Genomic DNA, 24,608 nt, shown 5'->3' on the forward strand with positions numbered 1-24,608 from the left:
GGGAATCTAGTGCAGTACGTACTTACTACCAGCAGAGAGCAGTAGTGCTGCTGTGAGATAACATAGTATACACTTTTTGTGTGTGTTTTCTCATACATTCCGCGCGATGTTGAATCTAATTTGTAACATCTGGCTCATTCCGACCGCATTATGAGAAGTTCACTTCCAGTTTCCGTAGACCTCACTAGCGCCATGATTTGAGGTCTTACCAGGGATCAAATCCAGAAATCACAAATAAAATTGCATCTGTACATGCTATGCACCAGAATAATTTGTTTAAAAATGCACACTTTAGAAATATATTCACGCTTTTAATGTACCATTGGCACTGATCTTCTTTTTTCACAAAAAGATTTGAGTTTTACCAATAAATGTTTTACCAGTGCATTCCATTTATCCATCTCACTAAGATGTTCATGTGCTGTATTATATGCAAAACTGAAATGTTAAAATGAAAAGCGGCTTGATACACTAGACGTGACGAGGCCATGTTGCAATTGATTATTTTTTCCCAATACAATAAGCACATTTCCTAACGCTAAGAAGTGTAGTATGACTATAGGGAGACCCTAAGTATGTGGTGTAGACGCAGAGCTATTGATTTTTTCCCATTAAAAATGAATTAAGATTAAACAAAGGCACATATCCCAAAAAGGGTGTAGTAAGGGAGAATCTTGATATTTGTTGTGAAATTTGGCTTGTACACAGTTGATGTGTACAAAGATATTGAATATAATATTGAATATAATTTCAGAAATTGCATAAATAGTTAAAAATCACTTTTACAAAATAATGCATGTAGTACGATCATAGGGTGACCATAGCTGTGTGGTGTGTTTTTTTCGCATTTCGCATAGGTGCATAACTACTGAATATTTTCTCGAATTAAGGGCATTAGAAAACGAAAAACATTCTGCAAGATAAATCTTTTTTTAGTTTGCTCTTTGTACACGGTTCCTTGACTCTTTTAAAAAGGCGCCTGCACATAGTATCCAACGTCATTAAATCGGCCTCAACATCGAGCTACAGACAGACTACGTTCCCACTGATGAAATGAGCCGTCTTTTGTGCCGCCACAATGTCTCCCCAACGATTTTTCTTGCCAGCTGTACCTAAGTGGTGCGTCCTTCACGAAACGTCCCGGAGGACACCCCCGCGGTTGATGCGCATTGGTATCGCCCGACGGGGAAGCATGGAGTCGCTGGTTCAGTCCGAAGTTTCGCACCAGGACGGAACCCTCATCTCCTGCCGATAAATGACAATCGAAGTGGAATAACGGCGACGCGCTGCACCAGGTCAACGAAACGTCATGCGGTTTTGGACCGATGTGTTATCTCTGGGTGTTATGCATATTAATTTTTATTTTTGCGTGCATGTATGACATGCGTACAGAGATATGGAAGACGTGGAGCGGGACGCGGTCACCGCCGTGTTCGCGCAGTGCAGCGGCTTCCCGACTCCCGTCTCTGCCTCCGTTATCCACCGGACGCCGGCTGCCTCCCGGAGCCGGTACATTTCCATTACAGCAGGTCTTTTTTTTATTCGATAGACTATAGAAAATGCTTATTGCATGCATGCATGCATTCATTGATTTACAGCCTGTGTATTATATTTGTTGTTCATGAGCAGACGGGCGACATTTTTTTCCAGTTTGTTTTTTTCCACGACCCTGATCTGTTCCTCAGACTGGAGCCAAGCAGAGCAGAGCCGAGCCGCCCGACTGCGCTTCACTCAGCACTGGACCCTGCTGTGTGACCAGAGGACGCTGGTCCAGAGTCTCCCTGCAGCCCCCTGCACACACACACAGGGAGAGTAAGACCCCACCTCACACACACACACACACACACACACACACACAACCAAAGGATGGTGGTCCAGAGTCTACCTGCAGCCCCCTGCACACACACACAGGGAGAGTAAGACCCCACCTCACACACACACACACACACATGCACACACACAACCAAAGGATGGTGGTCCAGAGTCTACCTGCAGCCCCCTGCACACACACAGGCAGTTGGACTTCTGTCTGAACCTGAAACGTGCGACTCTGACTCACCAGGTTGCTGAGCAGGGATTCTCCATCTGGATCCCGCCGGGCCGTCATCAGGGCTACCTGCAGACAGCAGTTTCTGGAGGTGAGGGTAGTGCAGCAGATTTAAATAAGCCCCGCCTCCACTTTGCAGCATTGTGGGTCTAAACGATGATCTGCCCAGGTGTGGGGCAGCTGTGGACTGGAGAAAAGTCTGGACCTCACCGCCCTGAACAGACATGGAGTCGTGTATGAAGATGGTAAGAGAACTATGCCTGCTGCATGATCGTCTCTCGTAAAAAAAAATTAAAAACCAATCGCTTAATGACCTGTTTGTTTCACTGCAGCAGTTTTTGCCTCTCTGGCCTGGTCGCCGTGTGAGAGGAGGCTGCTGTACGTTGCTGAGAAGTCGTTGGCCGTGGATCCGCCGGCTGTTCCAGTTTCCCCATCCAACGAGCATGGCCAAGCTAGTCTGCACAGAGATGAGGAGTATGGTGAGAAGGTATCCTCGGCACCATCTTTTCTCACTAAGTACTTGTACTCAACAAAAAAAGGTGAAATAACCGAAAACATGTTTTATATTCTAGTTTCTTCAAAATAGCCACCCTTTGCTCTGATTACTGCTTTGCACACTCTTGGCATTCTCTCGATGAGCTTCAAGAGGTCGTCACCTGAAATGCTTTTCCAACATTTACATACATTTACAGCATTTATCAGACGCCCTTATCCAGAGCAACTTACAATCAGTATTAACAGGGACAGTCCCCCCCCTGGAGCAACTTAGGGTTAAGTATATTGCTCAGGGACATAATGGTAGTAACCTGGGTCTTCTGGTTCATAGGCAATTGTGTTACCCACTAGGCTACTACTACCATCCTACCAACCTCTGGAGTTCCCAGAGGTGTTTAGCACTTCACTCTGCGGTCCAGCTCACCCCAAACCATCTCGATTGGGTTCAGGTCCGGTGACTGTGGAGGCCAGGTCTCATAACTCCACATGTGTTCATTCATAGTTTTGATGCCTTCAGTGAGAATCTATGAATGTAAATGGTCATGAAAATAAAGAAAACATATTGAATGAGAAGTTGTGTCCAAACTTTTGGCCTGTACTGTATGTACTTATTTGTGTGTGTGAGAGACTTTGGTGAAACTTGGGGAAACTGCATTGATCTCGGTCCTAATAACCCCTGTGTTTTTAGGTGAAAAGTGAGTACGTAGAGGACTGGGGCGAGGGCTTTACTGGAATGAGCGCCCCCGTTTTGTTCGTGGCAGACCTGGCTAAGGGAGAGGTGTCTATGGTAAAGGGGGTTCCTTCCCATGTCAGCCCTGCTCAGGTAACCAAAAAACGGTCACTCTGGAAATGTCTCTATACATCATGAACATATCCAGAATGTTTATTCTTATCGTGGCCTAGGCCCTGTGGGCACCAGATGGTGGCGTCGTCTTTGTCGGCTGGTGGAAGGAGCCGTTCAGACTGGGCCTGAAGTTCTGCTCCAATCGCAGGTGAGGGCGGGGCCAGACCTTCGAGTGTAAACAGACACACACAGATCTAATACAGGCAGGCTGAGCAGGATGCTTTCAGCACTGTGTGTCCAACTCTAGGTCAGCACTATTTCACCTGGATCTGCGTGGGAATTGTGGTGAGTATGCAACACAGCGTGTTTGTGTGTGTGTTCGTGTTCACGTACGGCACATACGCAGCACTTAAGGCTAACTCTTCCTCTTTTTCATTCTTCATTCTGTCTCCTAACCAGCATGACCTGAGCGATTGAACTCCACACTCATTCCATTTGTAAAGACACATGTTCAGATGGGCGTGCTTTTGGTCTTGAATGCTAAACAAGGGGTTGGATGAATTGGATGGTATGAACTATAGCTGCACGATTAATCTAATCGCAATCGTAATCGCGATGTCAGTCTGTGCGATTACATGAAGGCAAAAAGCTGCGATTTAAATGATTAGTACATGACTTGAATCGGCAACATATCACTCATTCTCTCAAAGTTTGAGAGCTGACTGAAGTCTCTCAAATTCAACATATACATGTCTATGGAGAGAAGTGCATAAAAATGCCTCACTCTTGTGCTGCTTGGGGCTGTACAAACCGCTGTACGCTCCAAACCAGATCCCGGGGGATTACATTTCATAGGTAAGGCTGGACAATTGTTTTGAATATATTTGGCCATTATAAAATCATGTTTTATAAGTCTTAACCTTAGCTAAGCTAGCGAAGCTATGCATTCCTGTGTTCAAGTCAGCCTCCAAACAACGTTTTGGCTAAACGTAGGCATTAACTATTTAGACTGTTCTTAGCTGTTTAGTTAACTTTTCTCAAACTTTGAAGGTTTCCTAAAGAAATTCACCTCAGTTTACAAATCTTAATCTTAGCTAAGCAAGCAAAGCTATGCATTCCTGTGTTCAAGTCAGCCTCCAAACAACGTTTTGGTTAAACGTAAGAACTATAATACGGGATTTTATAATGACCAAATATAATCAAAACAGTTGTTTAGCCTTACCAGGGTTTGTAGTTCGACAGTAATGTAAAAGAGTTTATGTGATTATTTTTATTTTGTAGAATATTGTATTTTGAAAGCACTGGGCATTTCAGGTTGTTATAAGTAGTTTGTATGTTTCACTTTGAAATTAAACATTTCACTATTAGTATGCGACTTTTCATTGATATACAAGCAAGTGTCCTTTATCACATCGCAATCGCATATCGCAATATTGATCTCAATAATCGCAATATGTCTTTTTCCCCAAATCGTGCAGCCCTAGAAAAAATTATTAAATTATTAAGAGTGAATTATTGAAATACGCATTTTTCAAGGCTGGAAGGAAACCCAGGGTGCTGCACACAGAGAGAACTCTTCCATATGATCCAGATCATTTGTGTCCTGCCTGTATGTCTGTCTTTCTGTCTGTGTGGGTAGGTTGTACATATGTGTGTGTGGTGCTAACGCTCTCTTCCTCCTCCGACTCCTGCACCATGTCCACAGACTGTCTGTGCTTCTGTGTCTGTGTGCATACATGCCAATGTGTAAACTGCGCTAACTTTCTTTTTGCTGAGACCCGTTGGCTACTAGTTTGTGTTTGTATTTGTATTTTTTTTTTATTTCCTGTATGCCCAGAGTAGCATATTATGAGTAGTGTACGGTGTATACGTTGTTCTAATTCTCGCTCATCTCTCCTTATCCCGCCTCAGAACCCTTGACTGCAGACAATGTGAGCGTGTCGTCTCCGCGCCTGAGTCCGGATGGCCGCTGGCTGATATACACGCAAGGACGCGTGTTTGGACCTCACAACCAGTGCCGCAGCCTACATCAGGTGAGTGCACGCAGACACCAGGAATAAATCTCGGCCTGTTCTACAATCTATGAATTCTGACCTCTGTCCCTTTTACACTCATAGTATGAGTGGGAGACCAGGAGGACGTCTGTGCTGCTGGACGTGGTGAAGAGGTCGCAGAAAGGTAGACGCTCGTTCTTTGGTACTATACATATCAGTTCATAATGTGGCTGTGTGTGTGTGTGTGTGTGTTTCAGGAGAGTTTGCGGGGTTGTATGAGAGCCTGCCTTTGTGCTGCTGGTCCTCAGATAGCCAGAGAATCATTTTCAGCAGTGATTACCAAAACCAGAAGGTACGCGCAGACTGTGTAAAATAATGCTTTATTTAAGCATCAAGAGATTGAATCAAATCATTTCTTCCTTTCAGGGTATCTTTGTGTTGGATAGAAGAACTAAGCAAGTGAGAATTATCTCTGATGGTGAGTATAGAATTCTGTATGTTTTAATAAAAAAAAAAAAAAAAAAAAAAATTCCAGAACTGTGGGTGTGTTAAACTTAGATTCAGAATTCAGCTGCTGGAAGCTTCTGCTTGTCCATGAAGACCTGCTGGTGGTCTGTTGCTCTTCCCCCCAGCAACCTCCCTGCCTGGTACATTTACTGGCATAACCGTAGTGCACATTGCATAAACTAAACAACCTACAGCACATGTATCTGGACTGAAATTGATGAATTGGCCCTAATGTGTTTATGTACATGTGAAGAGGGTGGGTCTCCTGCCTCCAGCTGGTGGGGAAGTGGCCGTGTCCTGGCTGACTCTGAATGACCTCTCGTTGACCTTTGAGTTTGAGTGGAAGGACATGGAGATCAGTCCTGCACCTGATGAGGAGAATCCTGAATTCTGTGAGTTGGATGCACATGCATACCTATTTGGGGTGCTAAGGTACAGGTATCCCATGGCATCGAGCCATACCTTGTTTTTTTTACCATGGTTTCCATTCATTTTAGTACATGTTTTGCATGCAACGAGAATAATATGCAGGTTATTTTCTTGTGTTTATCTGAAGTGCCACATTAAGTTTTGCCATGGTTTTGAACACATGTGAAATGCACCTTTAAGACAAGCTGTGTTTTGTGGAGGGGCGGAGCTATCCCACCCAGACAGTGTTGGCCTAGCGGGGTAAGGAAGCGGACCCGTAATCAGAATGTTTCCGGTTCGAATCCCGATCCGCCAAGGTGCCACTGAGGTGCCACTGAGCAAAGCACAGTGCCCACTGCTCACTCAGAGTGATGGGTTAAATGCAAAGGACAAATTTCACTGTGTGCCCTGTGTGCTGTGCTGCTGTATATCACAAGTAACAATCACTTCACTTCAGACTTCTCTGCCCAGAGGTTTTCTTTAGTTTTAGTTTAGAATTGCACTTTTTGCTGAGAGTGTGAGAGGGGGAGAGTGGATGGAAGCATAACAGTGATTGGACATTATCTCATAGGGAGGACTTTTGCCTGAACTGTTGCACCCCTAATACTGTTGTCCCTAAAGCACTAAAATGACAGTGGTCTCCCTCTGTGTCTCTATGTAGCTGGCCTGAATTTTGGGGCAGTGTTAGTGAAACCTCGCGGCCTTCATTCAGGACGGAAGCTTCCTTTGGTTGTCTTCATCCATGGTAAGATCAAGTTGAAATTGAATTAAGTCTTTTATAATCAGTGCTTACTTTATTTCAGAGGCTGCATTGGCCCACATATAAGACGTGTTGAATAGTGGTGTCTTGTTCGGGGTCTGGATGAAAGGGAATAACAACAGATGAGTGTAGTGAGTGTTTTCAGTGAGCCGGCCATCAATAGTGCCAGATTGGTAGAAATAAGTTTATTTATAATAATCTATGTTACTGGACCACTACTCCAAAAAAAAAGGCAGATTATCAGACAGTATTAGATGGTTTATTTGTTTATTTGTTGATATTCATGATAATATCAAGGTATTTAATTTATTTCATTATTATCCCCCCCACCGTATTTACTGTCAGAAATGTTTACCATCAGGTGGGCCACACTCTCAGTTCTGTGCTGAGTGGAACGCCTCTGTAGCAGCTTTCTGCAGACTGGGCTTTGCTGTGCTCATGGGTAAAACAAATATCAATGTACGCTTCTATAGTCTGGCTCTAATAGCGATGATGTTCAATTGTAAATGCTTTTGTGTGTTGTGTTGCTGCGCTCTGAATAGTCAACTTCCGTGGTTCCACTGGTTTCGGCCAGGACAGCATCCTATCTCTGATTGGGAACATTGGATGCCAGGATGTCAAAGATGTACATGTAGGGACCCCCCGTCTCTCTTGCGCTTATGATCTAACCAAAGTTCTGTCTTACTGGAAGTGAAATCATGAATGATGTATTTTTTTCCCCCTAGAGGGCTGTACTGTGTGCATTGCAGAGTGATACGAGCCTTGACCCCAACCGTGTGGTGGTGACTGGTGGGTCCCATGGTGGGTTCTTGTCATGCCATTTGCTTGGTCAGTATCCAGACTTCTACAGAGCGTGTGCAGCACGGAACCCTGTTATCAATGCAGCGACGCTGCTCAGCACCAGTGACATTGTTGACTGGTGAGTGCAAATACACCAGCACTCAAACATAAAAAATGAACATATACTTTAAATTCATACACATGCACATGCTCAACAGTTCAGTTAAATCACTATTATAATACTTCAGTCCCGTTTATTTGTTCTTTTTGTATTTTTATTTGCTCTTTGTGTGTTCTTCAGCTTAAGAGTAGGTTTGGTGTCTGAATCATTAATCAGAAAATTTTCTGATTATTTCTGATTTTCAGATCTTACTAATGAATGCATTTTCAAATTAGTGTCAAATAAGGGAGCACCACTAGATGGCACTAACAAGTTTTTTCATACCTTGTGGCGCTCAACAGATTATTCCTGACTGCATTTGAAAATTGCCTAATAAACATATATTGATGAGATAACATGCTGTTCACTGAATATCTTTATCTTTTGACGTCCCTTCTTCATATAATATGTGAAGACAGTCTGAATATGATATTTCCCACATCAGGATATGAATCATAAATCCTGTATGTACTCTGAAGACCATGGCTGTAAATCGACAATAACTGTTTGTGTTTTAGGCGATACACATCTGTAGGTCTGGAATACTCATTTGACCGCCTTCCCACTCCAGAAGCTCTGACTTCCATGTTACAGAGATCCCCTATCACGCGAGTGGCACAGGTATTCATATACACAAACACGCTGTGCTGATGATCACGCGTCTTGGTATTAAAATGGGCCTTTTCCTTCTCATAGTGCTTTATTCTTTGTCACACATTATTAAATCATGCTATGGGAGACACATGCACACTTCGTTCTGTGATCAATTTAACATGTTTTTGTCTTACTTGTGTATGTGTATGTATATGTGTGTGTGTGTGTGTGTGTAGATGCAGGCTCCAGTACTGTTGATGTTAGGCGCTAAGGACAGAAGAGTATCTCCCCATCAGGGACTGGAGCTGTACAGAGCCCTGAAGAGCCGAGGCACCACCGTTAGGTCAGAGCTGGAACTTCTACTTCAGTCTGTCCTCTCCAGTCACACATACTACCCTAAATGTTTCTGCTTCTGTTCACTGATGATCGCTCACTTCACTGCAGTGTTTGTGCGTTTGCAGGTTACTGTGGTACGCAGAGGACGGTCACTCGCTCTCCAGAGTGGACACCCAAGCTGACTGCTTCCTCAACATGTTCATGTGGTTCCAGCGGGCCTTGCAGATGCACTCACTCTCGTAGCCTCTGTCCCTTTCTCTTGAGACTCCTCATTTTTTATAGTTCTTACAGTTTCTATTTCTTTTACATAAGCCACTGACAAATAAAGGGACACAGATTAGGACACAGAGAGAAGCATGTCTGTTTTTTTTTGTGTGTGTGTTTATTTCAATCTCTGAAAAACCACAAACCCTCCCTGACAATCGTTTCAATTAGTTTAATCCAAAACAGAATATATATAAAACATCATATTAAAAAAAAGGTCAAAATTATTATAGATTCACAAGCCCAGTAATGAGAGAGCAGCTCCCCACCGCCGGGAGAGGGGTGAATATTTGGTAAAAAGCTGGGTATACAGCCAGCAGATAGGGACAAGCAGGAAAGCCTGATGTTTCTATGGAGAGTTCTTATTGCGACGCCAATTTAGCAAATTTAAAGATGAGGTAAAACTTAATAAAGGATACTTCATAAAACAATGCATTTATTATGCTAACATGCCATAACAAAATGTAAACATTTCTATGAATAAGCATTAAGAAGTCCCAACTCATTACAAACTGGCAGTGGTCCCAATACCAAAAGCCCCTTGGTAATAATAACAGTCCCAAGCAAACAGGAGTGAAGGCAAGTAAGAAATGTTATATATAAAAGTTGTGTATTTGGTATCAATATTACTTGGGTGTGTGTATGAGGAGATGCAAAGTAGCCCATCAAACAGGTGAGGGAAGATTATATAAAGCTGGGCTGGGCTATGGGTGTCAGGACAGGTGCATTGTGGTAAATACAGAGCTGAGAAGAGGCTGTCTAATGAGCGTAAAATTGCCTGGTGCTTCAACCTTAATGACCCCAACACGTCAGCAGCACCCAGGTTCTTCTCATGTCTTTATACGTGACAATAGGGTTGTTATATTGCAGCTGCATCCAGATGCTACAGGCTGGTCGACTTTGAGGAACATGGTTGGGAACCTGTGAGAGACACAGACCAAAGATGGCCCAAGTGTCACTGTGGAAGACAAAAAAAAATCCCCCCAATCTAACCAGTAAGACTCAGCTGTGTTTTAATAGTGCTGTTGCATATAGAGAAGGTTTCCCGGTCCTGCTGTTCTGAAAATGAAGGAAAGTGCTAACACGTAGCCCTTTATGTAAACAAGCAAATAAAAAGGTTGATCCAGTTCTTAAAAAGTGTTTAAAAAAAAAAAAAAACTGTATAAAGTCGTACATAATTATGTTAGTGTGTGTGTGTGTGTGTTCAGAGGGGTTCAGCTAAGTCCCGGCCAGACGTCTCAGCCCAGAGGCTCTTACAAGGCCGTGTTCACCATCATGCCATAGGCCTTGTACAGCTGATTCAACAGGTCTTCTTTCTCCTTCTCCGGTAAGAAGCTGGATTTCGCCGCATTGATGTTCTGTGGGAAAAGCACACACGAGTTTGGTATTTCACACTCTGTGTGCCGATGCTTTGCTTTCAGCGCCGCCAGCATATGGGCCGTGTCTTTTACAGGAAATCTTACCAGTTTCTTGAAGTCGTCTACGGTGAAGCCCATAAACTTTTGTGCGACTGCATAGTCATCATTCACGGTGTTGTTCAAGATGACCGGGTCATCGGTATTCAGTGAGAGGTTGGCATTGTCTTGCTTAAACCTGCAGATAGTTTCTGCTGAATTTTCTGAATACCAATGCCTTTTTTTTTTTATCAGAGAAGCAATCAGCATAGTGACAGCAGATTTGCAGACGATTAATAAAAATCCAGACTCACTTGATGATTGCACTCTTTTTGAAATCTGCACAACATGCTCCTGTTATTCTGCTTGAAATCGGACACATCTGCAGAACAAAACACATAAAAAACAAACTTATTGTAACTGTAAACTGTACATTGTTTTGGTCTATTTTATACAATAACATATAAAATATATGTGTGTTTAACAGTTGTTTAAATTGTAAAATTGTACATATTGAAATACATCTACTGTGCAACACTAAGCTGCTGCATTGTGCCAGTACACTAGGGAGCAGTGTTGCCTTAAACATAAAACTTTTTGAGTTGCCTTCACCTCTGGAAAACCCCAGTCTTAAAGTTCTCTACTCCGCACTGCTGCAGTGGCTTTGCATTATTAATAAAAACTGAATAACAGTGGCAGCATAATTTTTTTAAAATCCAGACTCAAGACATTAAATATATATTATATAATGTCTTACATTTAATTATTAGACATTATTATATAAGACATTGATGTATATTGTTTATGACATTTGTTATATAAATAACAATGCCAAGCGAAACCATGGAGGAACAAACTAGCTGCATGAAATGTGTTTAATTTCCTCCAGAAGAGCTAGCAGTGGACATCTGCCCCAACTGCATCAGAACAAGAACCTGAGATGGGACGTCGCATGACCAAAGGAACCGGATCACAATGACCAGACAGTGACCTCACCTCAAAATGCATATTCATATCCAGCAGCTTGCGGTAGTAGACCGGATCTTCCAGGGTGCGGTACCCATGTCCAATACGTTCAGCTTTAAAAACCTCCACCGCCTGATGAGGAAATGTATATGTATAAATTCATATATAAATTCATTCATTCATATATTTATATATAATATGTGCATGTGTGTATATAATATACACACACATATATCATTTTCCATATATAAACACACACACACACACACATATATATTTGTGTGTGTGTGGAGGGAAAACACACTGCTTACAAATGTGCCTGTTTTTTGGCTATGTTGGCTTCTATTGAACAAAATCCTTACATTTTGAGTAATAGCCTCTCTAGGGGAATTAGTCATGTGACCTGAAGATGTATGTATCCTACAGGGCTGTAAATGGAACTGCACCCTCCTATATCAATACAATACTACCTAGCTACACTCCTGCATGCTCTCTCAGATCGGCAAATGAAATGAGACTGAAAATTCCATCTTCACGGGGTTCATCAACTCTATTCTCCGTTGTTGTCCCTGGCTGGTGGAACAACCTGCCCTCCTCCATACGACTAGCCGAGACTACCACCACCTTTAAGAAGCAGGTGAAAACCCGCTTATTAAAAAAGTATTTCAGACAAATCTAACACTTACACACACACATGCGTATTTTTTCTTCGTCTAGCACTTAACAATCTCTAGGCCTTATCAGGGCTCTTAGTTTTGTAAACTCAAAATTCTATAGAAATCGAACGAGAATTGCTGGTGTAAGTCGCTTTGGATAAAAGCGTCTGCAAAATAAAGTAAAGTAAAGTAAAATGTATGAACCCAGAGGCCTTTAGATCAAAGAGCATGTGGAAATCTGGCAATCTGTATGATAAAAAAGCCTGTTTTGGCTGAAGAAAATTGAATGTTCTTTACATATTTAACATTTTATTGCAATATTTCCACGTTTGAAATATTACTTTTCCCTACTGTGACCATGAAACTACATATATAGTTTTGCATTAAACACATAAGTAAATCTTCCGAGATTATTATACTTGATATGAATCATATAAAACGAAATACGAAATACCTGAATGTAGAATATATACAATGTGACTGTATGTGGAGAGGTAATATAAACTGTGCAGGTAAATTACTTGCAAAAAATAATTTTTTTTAAAACTTTTTTTCTTTTTCGCTGAGTCAATGAGTTTGAATCCTTGACTTGGTACCTCGATCAAAGCATCCGTGAGATGGGCTGGATCACCGCAGAATACTTTCAGAGGTGTAGTGTAGTCCATGCCTCTACAGGACAGGTTTCGGTTGGCAATTACAGGCAAAGATACTCGACATTGGGCGGGTGCTCATAACTTTATGGCTGATTGATCATCTAACAATGTTTGGAATGAAAACTCTTATTTACATTTATGGTATTTGTCAGACGCCCTTATCCAGTGTGACTTACAATCTGTAGTTACAGGGAGAGTCCTCCTGGAGACACTCTGCTCAGGGACACCCCACTTATTACAAGTAGGGTTAGAACCAGTGGTCTTTGGGTTACCCACTAGGCTACTACCACCCTTACTACCAACCCTCAGTTGTTCATAAACTGGAGCCTCCGGTGTGCTGCACATTCACCTCTTTCACCACCGAAGGGGGGCCAACTTCACAGGCGTGGACAGTTCTGTGGATCCCAGACCTCACTGCTTCCTGTAAACATCCAATAACATCATCTATTAAAACACAGATCCACACACATGTTTTTATCCAGGAGGTGCATCTCTTGCTTCTATGGACTGTTTTTAACTGCTAATTTCAATATCATCAAAAACAAAATTATGTAAAATGGGAATACATAGATGTTTGTGTCAGACAGATTATTATTTCAGCCCAAAAATGCATACAAAACTGGTAAACTAACACAGATAAATATTTAACTGGCAAGAATGCTGTGTACTCATCAATTACCCATTCTCAACAAGCAATTTTTACAGAAATATCGAATTTTAAAATGCTCAATCTGGCAACTCCACACGATGAACACAGTTAGACCCTTTTTGTAACAAAAGTCTGATGTTAAAGCAACATTGTGCTGAATTCTATGGAATAAATGTGAAAAACAGATGTTGCCATAATGTCACTGTTACAAGCCAAGCTTCATGTGTCTTTTCTGCATGATCCCTTCAGAAAGGAATGTTCTGTAAACTCTCAAGCATCAGATGAAATCTCCTCCTTCTTGTGCTGCTTTTGGTTCCAGTTTAAGATGGAACAGATGTTGCTGCTGCATTTTTACAAATGCTTGCAAACGTCAACAGGCTTTAAAAAACATGACCTTGAGTATTACTGCGGTCCACTTCTAATAAACAGGGTTGTAAGATAAGCAATTGGTTATGACCCTAAATTAAGGCTCTGGTTATCATTTGCTGACCTTTTGATACCTTTATTTAGGCAGCAAATATAACACAGAAATCTTGATATGAGGAAAAGAACCCCACCCTTTTGCGTCTGTTTTGTTAGATAGCAGCAATGCTTACCATGGTAAACATGGTAATGTTCTCCTTTACGTCTCACCATGTGGACCGGGAGGCCAGAATCTCACCTCATATGCTTTCTGGTGAACGGGGGTCTCACAGGTGAGGGACTCGTCTCCAGCCAGATCTATGGCCACCACTCCATCTGAACGGTACTTCTTACACAGCTCCACCACACCCATAGACCAGTCTGCACACACGTTACAAAACACCAAGTCAGGCGAGAGCGCAGCAAAGACGGGCCTGAGCGGATGAAGGGTTTCTATACCAGCGCTCACATTGCAGGGTTTACAATTGGGCATTTATCACAAAGAATGCTGCGGCCCATTAACAGGTCTGATGGCTTCCTCAGGTAATAATGCTCACCTGGAATCTTTCACTGCGTCAGCATCTTTTACACATGATCAGCCTCCCCTTAGCATTTTTACGCCATGTATGATAAGGGTTACATAAGCCACTTTAGGTAACAGCTGAAAAAAACAGGTTGTAAACCGCCTCGCTCAAAAACGTAAACCGTGTTAGATTTTGCAGCCAAGTTTACAGGCCCTGATTTCTTCTGAAACCACTTTACGTAACCGGAGCCCTTGTGCGAAGCCTGTGCAGAGCTCTTATGTGACACACTTGAGACTAATGGAGTGCTTTTGTTTCTGGTGAAGGGATAGCAAGGTGTGGTGGAGTAGCATGAAACAATGCCTTTAATCAGCTGTAAAGGCATCCTGAGGAACTTCCGCACACTAAACCTTACGCAAATCTCACATCACCACAAGACCAGCTGTCTTCCAACAATCCAGATTCCTCTGCACATCCTGTTAGTGAAGACCAGGGATTTGCAGATGATGCTATGGGATGCTTTGTGCCAAGAACATTGCAAACTGAAGACAAAAAGCTCATGGAAGCTCTTGTTAGACCCTTGTGGGACAAGGACAACAGACTGCACAAAAACATAACAAATGGGGGTGATGCATTACTTGGCTGATGGCGCATGCAGCAGAGAATGGACCTGGCTTTAATCTTGAAGACCTTCTCTCCCTCACGCAAGCCTTCATTCACTAGCTGGACCACATCGTCCGGAGTCACGTCTCCTCTGAGAGACAATGGAGGAGAGTGATTACATGACAAAATCCATAATCATGATATTCAAGATATTGAATGGTTGTGAATTTGTGCAAAAATTATTGTAATATATTGAGGATCGGGGCACCATCCTAACACTCACGCTTCCTGATTCCAGGGCATAGGATCCACGTTGCTGTTGGCTAGTAAGTGTGGGCTGTACCTCACCTCCACATAAGCCACCCCCTCTTTGGCTTTGTCCTCAACAAACTCATAGGCTATCCTCTTAATGGCTTTGCGGTCCCCCCTGCCAGGTGACACATGCAAAAATACAAAAAAACGTAAATTCATGTGTAATAACATGTGTCATCTTTGAGCTGGGAGCACATATGAAATATTTAGAAAATCAAAGAGAAGGATTAAGAGAAAAAAAAGAACAGCACCTGCATGGTCAAATTTTTTTTCTATTTATTTAATCTTTCATTTAGTTGCTCTATGATTCCAAGGCCCTTCGGGGGTATTTTTTCAGCATAAAATAGCTGACTTATTGCAATGTGTCTTGGAGCAAATAGAAAACAAATGATCTCTGTTGACAGATAATTCATGCTGACAGACAGCCACGTCACTTCCGAATTCTTCAGTTCGGTTTGGGTGAATATAAAATCCCAGCAGTGTCTTCTATCTTTCCAGGATTTCCAAAGAAACCTTAGACAATACACTGCATTATTTAAGGGGGTGTTTGCCTGAATCTGGATGTGTTCGTTGAAGTTTATGCCGGTTGTATTTCTCTGTAGTTCTGAAGGCGTTACTATGGAACCAAAACAGATATCGATCAACTGGATCCTAGCCAATACCATTATTGGCCAAATTTGCTGAAAGATTATGAGGATTATAAGGTCACACAGAATTCACAGAGGTCAATAGAATCGGCTTTATTTGCTTAAATCGCATGTTTAAAGTACCTAGGTTTTAATATTTTTTTACTATTTATAAAAGTTCTCATTTCTAAATTATTAAATGTCAATGAAACTTGGGTCTTCAATCTGAACTAATGTGTGAAAGTGTAATGACCCTCACAGAATTTATGTTAAATTATTTATATAACATAATAGTACTGTTTAAGTACAAAACAGGATGCAAAACAGTACTGATGGATTGCCTAGCTGTTCATGAATATAGTAATGTAATTATGACGCAGCAAGGGGCAATGGAGCGTTGTTAGGCAATGCTCTTCACAAAGCATATTGCACTCCATGCCCTGTGGTAGGCAGCATGGCTTGTAGAAGTGTAAAGACAGCTACCTTTAATGCACCCATCAGCCAAAAAACAGACCCAACAAGGAAACAATGAGAGGTTCTGTTTCACAATCCCCACCATATGACCTGACCAGCTTCTAGCATTTTGCACCCACACAACAAATGCAAAAAAACAGACACTTTTGTATAAGACAAAAATCTCATTGTCCCCGGCCTCGTGGGGGCCTGATATGGACTGCTCTGCTCTGTATTACTGCTTCACATGTGTTTTTTTTCCACAGGAAAAAAACTTCAAGGCTATGACATTAATCCTCCGATGCATTGCTGGTTCCTGAAAGCTGACTCTCCAGAGTCAAGACACATTTCATGATGGTGGCACAGTGGCACCTGATCAAGCCTTGATGTGTCCTTGGTGCATGGCCTGCATTTAAACTTGGCACCCTGGGGACTGGTGAAGAAGGAGAAAGGGAATGGGGGTGGGGGGACTGGAAAAAAGGAAACAGGAACACTGTGATAGCTCTTATGTAATAATTGCAGTGCACAAACACTGAAAAAAGCTATATTAGATTTTTTGGTAGATTTTCGCAACATATTTGTCTACAAAGCATTATTTCCACATTGGACATTGAGACCTATCTTCCTGCCCAGGACACCTGATCCAGGACAAGACGCAGGGTCTCAAAAAGGAGAAATTGGGAAAAACAGCTTTAAAAGGACAAGACAATAAACACACTGGTACTAAATGATTAAAGAGCATTTGCATGCATGTCTTGTCCCTCCCTCATTTCTCTCCTGTCCAGGCCCCATGCCTGGCACAATTTTATGCTTTGCCTGCAACTTCATGCACATGTGAAGCTCTAACAGGAGCTAAGCAAGTTCTTACAGGTCCCCACTAGCCTGAGATGCTGATATGTTCTAAAGCCAGTGATGAATGTCAGACTTTACTGTGAGGAGCGATCAGTAAAGCGCAACTGTGAATGAGTAAGGTTAGTTTTAATCAAGGGAGGTTTCCTTTCACCATCACTGTAATGGAGGAGAGAAGCAGCGTCTGCTAAATGACCTGCTGTATTTTGGGAGGTAATATTCGGGAGATAATATGTGCATTCAAAATAATAATAAAGCACTACATTGGTCATCTAAATATTGTGCAAATATCAATTATATAGCATTTAATACAGCAGTCAAATGTGTTTGCACATATAATCTGTGAAAAATGGTAAAGAGTTGTGTTGGGTACTGATGGATGCACTCAGTCTCCTTCTATAACCATCAAATCTTCAAGGAGCAGAATACAAAATCTTTAATCAAGACTTCATAAAATAATAACATAATGATACACCCATGGTCCTCCAACACAAATATAATGCTTAGGATAAAGATCTGATCGGGAATCATAGCTGTGATCATGGATATGTGAGGATTCCCATGCGACCCCATAGCAGTGCAACACCAGAAGCAGCCAAAGCGTCTCCTCATCATAAACTTTTGTGTGTTTGTTTGCTTACGCAATGACTGGCATGAAAAGGGAAAATTTGCTGAGGAAGTCTGTGAGACATGAAGGCTCCTGTAAGGTACAGAGGCACTGCAGTTCTTCCACGTTCTTCAATGGTAGTGCGATTCCCCGTTGCCTATAATACACAGAGACTCATTAAAAGAGGTGCAGCAATCTGCCAAAAGCATCCAGTCAGGATACATTATTCTGTTATGACTGGGTGTTATGTCTACTCTACATGCTCTTATAATTTACTTTCCCACACAGCTCACTTACTTGGCCACTTCAAAAATGGTCTTCACTCTCATAGCTCCATCCAAGTGTACATGCAGCTCCACCTATGAGAAAAGAAAATGACACACTTAAGACTAGGAACTCCCCAAGCCTGACTCATCTTTTAACCCGCCAGCAAGAAATGTGAGTCAGTTCTCCTTGTTTTGTTCAACCACCTCTAGATAATGCAAGCCACAAAAATGAAAGGCAGAATATTTTTGGCACATGCCTTTTTACTATTAAAGGTCCCATGACATTATTTTCTTTTTTGCTTTTATATTGGTCTTTGTGGTCCCCAAATTCTGTATCTGAAATCGCTTTCTGAAATTCCCCCGTGGTTCTCTGGGCGTGAAAAATGGGAGGTAACCTTTCCCCTTATGATGGCCAAATTCCAGATTCCAGGTCTGAGCTGCCGCTCTCTGAACGGCAAAGAAGACTGGCCAAGGCACTGTTTACACCTTCCTATCAGACAGGCTAGGGGAACATATTCATGTTAAATCATCTCACAAAGTGAAATTTTCATGTCAAAGGCATTACGAGTGATATGACAAAGTCTAGAGCGCCCATTCACTTGCAAGTAGTTTGTAATTTATACAACGCTTTTGAGACACGCTCCATAAGTCTAAGATGATCCAAAAGAGGGCCTTTACAAATCTAAAACTAAACCATTATACACTTGATGTTACGACATTTATCAGACGCCCTTATCAAGCGTGGCTTACAAGTAGTAGTTATTGGGACAGTCCCCATTTAGCAACTCAGGTTTAAGTGTCTTGCTCAAGGACACAATGGTAGTAAGTGGGAGTGTGTTACCCAGTAGGCTACTTCCACCACCACATCAACAATGCCAATGCGTTATTGGGTAGGAATATTTAGAGTTAAGTTAACCCTCAGTTTTCAACAACAGTCTAGCAACGTGTAGGCGAGTTTCTCCCAACAGACTTCGACAATTTCCTGACAAAATACTATCACACTGCTCCTTTAACTAAAGGCCGTCTTTAGCAAAAACAGTAAAGACACATCCTGCACAGCGAAACCAGTGCTGGTGAGATGACCCAGTTGGCGCCCATCCCCAATCTGCATGACTGAGCAACAAATGCAGTGGCCAGGAATGGGATCGGATTCAGGGAATGCCAGAGAGCCATGCTCCAGTGATGGGAGCCTTGAGTTACTCCAACAAATGACACGCTAAATCATCATCATATGACCCTCTGACAACCCTGCCTGACTTTTGGATCAGCACCATCTAACCGCACCCTGTAAACAAGCAGTCACCTACAGGGGCCACTGAAGACCTTGCATCACATGGCGAGACACCACAGTAAAGACCTGAAATCTGGCACTCCTATGATCTTATTTAGAAAGGTTTGTACATGCAAATTTCATTTGTCCATCCAATTTCATAGGTTGCTATTACTATTATATGCTATTATACAAAAGCACATTAATAATGTAGAAATATACATATACACATGGTGGGGAAATTCAGTATGCAAATTAAAACTAGTAATTAATATCTAAAGAGAAAAGAAGAAAACCTTGGTATGTGTACAAAATTCTGTAATGCCCAGGTGCCACTGGGTGAGAACCCAGCCACGCCTGTTAACCTGATAATTGGGTCCTGATCACTCGAACTGATCAAGTGGCAGCTGTGAGGACCCAATTTTATTATACCCAATTTATATGTGAGAAGGCAGGAACCACTAGTCGCCCCTGCGTTGACGTTTACTCACCTTTCGAAAAAAAGGTCCTGACTGTGAAGTCACATGCTACGTGGTTTTTGTGTTTATCCCTTTGTGGTTTCCTCATGCGGTGTTCATTTCTCTTAAAGTAAACATGATTTACCTTATACTGTTGATAATTCGCGCATCTTTATTCCCTCAACCTTGTGGCATGACAAATTCAACGATTTAACAATAAACAATGGCTTAAGGTAGGACTGCTTTACTGGACTGAACTGGTAAAAAGAACAGTCCACAAACCCCTGTTTTAAGGGGGAATTCTAAGCCTCCCTGTTTGCTTCTGACAGGTACATGCTCCTACATCATGTTCATGCAGGTTCATGAAACTTATGTCTGTGGACAGGTACTCCCAGATATATGTGGCTGGTTCCTATGTGCAGTCAGCTTTTGGTCCACTCACTAATTCTTTTTACAAGCCTGTTCTCAGTGTGTACAAATATCTAATAGATAAAGAACGTCACTGGATAGAATAACCTTGACAGCCAAGTCATACAAATGACTCCTTTCACACCAACTGCAAAAGCAGACCTGCTCATGGGCAAATGTGCTCTCTGGTTCAGTCAGTTTCAGTTCCACTTCTAGTTGTTTCCTGTATATTTCTGAAATGTAAAGAAAAAAAAATGCTGCAGCTGCTGGCCTGATTCTAGTCTTCAAACAACATCAAAGACAAAAAGCAACAGACTTCTTCTGGCTTTGAACAGCCACGGGGCAAAACAGGCCTCATATAATTACAGAGGCTGGAAACTCTGCACTGCACTGCATGACATTTTCATTTTTAAGCCATTGCATTGAGCAAACGAAGGCGCAATAAAAACATGTCATATTTTAGCTTCTCTAAAATATTTTGGTTGTTTAAATAAACAAACAAAAGAAACGCAGCTGCATTTTATTTGGCTCGCCGGGTGGCCCCTGTTGTAAATTTCCCACTTGAGGGACTAATAAAGGATCATCAACTCACTATGGGAGGGGGTGGGGGGGGGGGGTGGGGGGGTGGGGGGGTGGTCCTGATTCCCCACAAGTGTCCTTAGTTGAATGTGTAATTATCTCGTGCTTATGACGTTATGCATGCTCTGTTTGCCAGTGTTTATCTTCCGGTGATTTTTGGTCCTCCTTCTTCACCCATGGCATGACATTAGTCCTAACCAATCCTGAATCCCTGTTGGTAGTAGCCTAGTAGGTAACACCTACTGAATATGAACCAGAAGACCACAACATTTCAGGTTCAAACCCCACCTACTACCATTGTGTTCCTGTCCCTATAACTACTGATTGTAAGTAGGGCTGCAACTATCGAATATTTTTGGAATCGAGTATTCTGTCGATTTTTTCATCGATTAATAACTCCAGCTTTTGCATTTTTAAACAACTCTATCAATAGTGTGTTATGCGACATGAAAATCCTCTTAAAATGAGCAAGCAATTGGCTGTTATTCCTCACACAATTTTTTTTAGATTAGATCGAAGCTTAAAACCTTTGGGTTACTGGCTCCAGAACTAAGCCCATTTAATCAATCTTTCTGTGAAACATTCATGATGTACATGAAAAAAAAACTATGAAACATAGGTCAACCTAATTGTCCTAAGTTTTATTTTAATTAAAAAAAGGAAAAAGGGGTGTACCCCCTGCTATAGCCCATCTGAGAATAAAGAGAGAAAACAAGTATAAAGGTACTAAGAAATTATAAATAAACAATTCAAGTATTACTAATAATCCAACTTAAACAATACAGTTCAGTTTACAGTTGTATCCAGATGAGGTAGGTCGGTCGAATGTTTGTCTTTGTGCAATGTTATGTGCAAAATTGATAGAGAGAGAGATAATTTGTCTAAGTGCATGTGTGTGCAATGCATGTCCAAGCCTGCGCTGCTGTGATGTACAACAAATGCTATAAACTCGCCAAAAAGTAAATCTATATGCTAATGAATGTAGATTTGTCCATCTGTTGCATTTATTATTACTACCTAATGTATGGGGAAGGTGTATTTTGAGATGTCACCTATCAGTGTGTGTGTGTGTGTTTGGCTGGGGAGGGATGAATTACATGAGTGAGATCTCATGCTTTATCATGCCTCGTCACTATCGACTCATAACGCAAATAATTACAAATCATGTACGTTCTAAGAAGCGCTAATCTTAGCTAGCAATCATAAAAATACGATACCTTGTAGAAGCTCAGAGTCCGCGTGGAGATTCTTTTGGTTAAGGTGCTGTAGCATTTACGAAGTACTTTTATGGTAAGCCAGGTCCGTTTTACAGTGTATACACTGCACTACGTTGTCCACGCAGCGAAAAATATCCCACACTTCAGACATTTTATGCCTTTTACACACACTGGTATCTCCATTTTCCGCCAATAAATTGCGCCTCCTTAAATCTTTGAAATGTGCGTCAGTTTAAACCGTCCGTGTAAAACAATGCGTAGCTCCGCGGGGGCGATACGATAATAGATGGACTTTGGTGACGAAGTAAACGAAGCCTCGAGGCAAAGAATTTTCCTCGAATATTTTTTTTGTAATCGAATCATTCCAGTCGTTCGAATAATCGTTTCAGCCCTAATTATAATTCGCGCTGGATAAGGCTCGTCTGATGAATACCAGAAATGAAAATGAATCAAATAACTAGTAAGTAAACTAGCGAGAGAAAAAAAAACTACTTTTTATTTCCATTTTATTGAGTGAATGGCAAAAGTCCGTTTATTAGTTTCCTTTTTTTAACCTCCTTCTATCACATGCTGCAACTTCTACTGTTCAACAGCATTTTTTGTGTCGACATTCATATGAGGACCTGGATGCGGCCCGCAACAGCACATCTCCATGCCTGCGCAAACGGCGTCAGCATTCTGCTTCCACATTCTGCTTCCTTTAGGCATGCCGCGGTGAGGTTTGCACGTGCGCATGATCGCTCACCACTGCCCATGTGAGTTTACAGCTCGACTGATAAGGCAGCACCCTATCTCGCCGCATTTTAGTGCAGGCCTCAGTTAATAATTGAACACGTCTAAATCTCCTACTACATCTCCTTCTGACAAAAACGTGTGTGCTAAGCGCTTTATCCCCTGACCTTTAGCCCTGCGTTAAGATTCCCCATCCATCGCACTGACGATAGAGGGGCTGCAAGATTTGAGGCGTTCATCTGCCCTTTGGTATAGGGCCCATTTTATCAATGTTGTGCAAGACCACAGAGCCATAAATCCTCCAGAAAGCCAAAAGCAGCTGGCTGTACTGCCACATAGAAACAAATGCAACTTCCAACTGATGGTAGTTTCTTTATTTAGAAATGTAGAACTGTGTTACATTTATTTTAAAAAAAAAAGAGAGAGATTAGACTACAAAGGAGGAAGTCATTTTTCACAATTTGACTCAACATTCCATCCCACGGGTGAAACAGCGAGCGTTTCTACTTGTTTTGGTGGTTGGGGTTTTGGTCACATGTGGTAGTATTTAAGCACTTTCAATGCCCTGTGGCAACAGAATGGAACGGCCCCACGTCTGGACAGGTATAACGGTCCTTTTCACAAGCGAATTGCGGCACAAGTTACGGCGCCAGGATCACAGTAATCGGCCCAGGAAGAATGACTCGAGAAATCACAACTGATCTGTGTGGCATCACGTTAAATCCCATTAGGTCCATACGCTCATGGCGTCATGGCGATGGGCGTCTGGCCTCAACGGCCCCTTATCATCGGGGAGCCAGGGATGCGTGCGCTGACTCAGGCCAGACCTCGAAAAGGGGCCACTGTTGTCCCTGGCGTCATGTCACCAGTGCAGCTCCTGCCTGCCCCCAACCTCTGCATTGTCTCCTCTAGTACGTAGAAGCCCCAAGGGACGCATGATGTGCCGTTAAAGTCAACCCCCCTCCCAGCAAAAAAAAAAAAAAAAGACAAAGCATTTTATTTAATGTTGGTTGTAGCCTAGTGGGTAACACACTCGCCTATGAACCAGAAGACCCAGGTTCAAACCCCACTTACTACCATTGTGTCCCAGAGCAAGACACTTAACCCTGAGTGTCTCCAGGGGGACTGTCCCTGTAACTACTGATTGTAAGTTGCTCTGGATAAGGGCGTCTGATAAATGCTAGAAATGTAAATGTGCACCGAATAGCAGTTCTGCACCTGAACACACACACACACACACACACACACACACACACACACAAAAACACCTACAGCACGCCATATAAGACCAGCGGCTCCAAACCTCCTGCGCCACCGTACCTTAGGCATGTCGAACACATGCTGCCGGTCGCCGGTACCGTTCTCTGCCATGGCTCCCACACCAGCGGACGACGCGCGGTCACGGCGACGAGCCCCGCGGCGTTCGGCTTTATAGCGCGCAGCGCCCGCCCCTTGGCGGCCGGAACACGCCCGGCTCACGGCTGGCTGGCTGAGAAGATTACGGTTATCCCGCTCAGCCGTGAGCCGGGCGGGTTCCGGCCGCCCGGGAGGAAGACCAGCGGTCCGTCCGCGTCTCGGGGTCCCGGCGGAGAGAAGCGCGGATAAAAAGCGACGAAAAGCTGAATGTGACCCGAACGTAAACGCAGCAGTCTGGTCTTCTGCCGCCATCTGATGGGCGTCTTCACAAAAAATGTCATCGTTACAATTTAACCACGAATCCAGATTCATTTCTATTAAAGTTGAAGTTGAAGTGATTGTTACACGTGATACACAGCAGCACAGCACACGGTGCACACAGTGAAATTTGTCCTCTGCATTTAACCCATCAACCTGAGTGAGCAGTGGGCAGCCATGACAG

General features: G+C 42.5%; 2 protein-coding genes across 3 annotated transcripts; one reads left to right on the forward strand and one right to left on the reverse strand.

The window, feature by feature from the left end:
* The first annotated feature begins 1,176 nt into the window (after nucleotides 1–1,176).
* LOC114798137 (acylamino-acid-releasing enzyme-like) lies at nucleotides 1,177–9,216 on the forward strand. 2 transcript variants are annotated; one of them, XM_028993569.1, is made up of 22 exons: nucleotides 1,177–1,295; nucleotides 1,393–1,529; nucleotides 1,686–1,812; nucleotides 2,063–2,138; nucleotides 2,217–2,292; nucleotides 2,380–2,534; nucleotides 3,231–3,365; nucleotides 3,446–3,534; nucleotides 3,634–3,671; nucleotides 5,238–5,359; nucleotides 5,444–5,504; nucleotides 5,578–5,672; nucleotides 5,747–5,798; nucleotides 5,879–5,967; nucleotides 6,081–6,219; nucleotides 6,897–6,980; nucleotides 7,357–7,437; nucleotides 7,538–7,626; nucleotides 7,721–7,914; nucleotides 8,454–8,556; nucleotides 8,766–8,872; nucleotides 8,991–9,216. In XM_028993569.1, the coding sequence occupies exons 2-22, from the start codon at nucleotides 1,397–1,399 to the stop codon at nucleotides 9,106–9,108; spliced, it is 2,163 nt and encodes a 720-aa protein (XP_028849402.1). In that variant the 5' UTR covers nucleotides 1,177–1,295; nucleotides 1,393–1,396; the 3' UTR covers nucleotides 9,109–9,216. The 2 variants fall into 2 exon arrangements, with proteins under 2 accessions (XP_028849402.1, XP_028849403.1); XM_028993570.1 differs by having other exon boundaries at nucleotides 2,383–2,534.
* A 70-nt stretch (nucleotides 9,217–9,286) lies between these two features.
* ada (adenosine deaminase) lies at nucleotides 9,287–24,340 on the reverse strand. Its single transcript, XM_028993571.1, has 11 exons — nucleotides 24,071–24,340; nucleotides 18,118–18,179; nucleotides 17,855–17,977; nucleotides 15,257–15,400; nucleotides 15,009–15,124; nucleotides 14,109–14,230; nucleotides 13,148–13,219; nucleotides 11,520–11,621; nucleotides 10,838–10,905; nucleotides 10,593–10,722; nucleotides 9,287–10,487 (listed from the first exon to the last, which is right to left on the reverse strand). Exons 1-11 carry the CDS (start codon nucleotides 24,119–24,121, stop codon nucleotides 10,383–10,385), a joined length of 1,095 nt encoding a protein of 364 aa, XP_028849404.1. The 5' UTR covers nucleotides 24,122–24,340; the 3' UTR covers nucleotides 9,287–10,382.
* Nucleotides 24,341–24,608: the final 268 nt, after the last annotated feature.

This window comes from Denticeps clupeoides, chromosome 10, assembly GCF_900700375.1.
Source record: "Denticeps clupeoides chromosome 10, fDenClu1.1, whole genome shotgun sequence".
Taxonomy (NCBI): domain Eukaryota; kingdom Metazoa; phylum Chordata; class Actinopteri; order Clupeiformes; family Denticipitidae; genus Denticeps; species Denticeps clupeoides.

Bases quoted from the DNA above. Each gene is read 5' to 3' on its own strand.
- LOC114798137 (XM_028993569.1), top strand. From the start codon at position 1,397: ATGGAAGACGTGGAGCGGGACGCGGTCACCGCCGTGTTCGCGCAGTGC. The intron at 3,672-5,237 runs GTGAGTATGCAA...ATCCCGCCTCAG, and splicing joins GGATCTGCGTGGGAATTGTG to AACCCTTGACTGCAGACAAT. The intron at 6,981-7,356 runs GTAAGATCAAGT...GTTTACCATCAG, and splicing joins TTTGGTTGTCTTCATCCATG to GTGGGCCACACTCTCAGTTC.
- ada (XM_028993571.1), bottom strand. From the start codon at position 24,121: ATGGCAGAGAACGGTACCGGCGACCGGCAGCATGTGTTCGACATGCCT. The intron at 11,622-13,147 runs GTGAATGTGCAG...TTTCCTCATCAG, and splicing joins CCCCTTCGGTGGTGAAAGAG to GCGGTGGAGGTTTTTAAAGC. The intron at 10,906-11,519 runs GTGAGGTCACTG...TTTGTTCTGCAG, and splicing joins ATATGAATATGCATTTTGAG to ATGTGTCCGATTTCAAGCAG.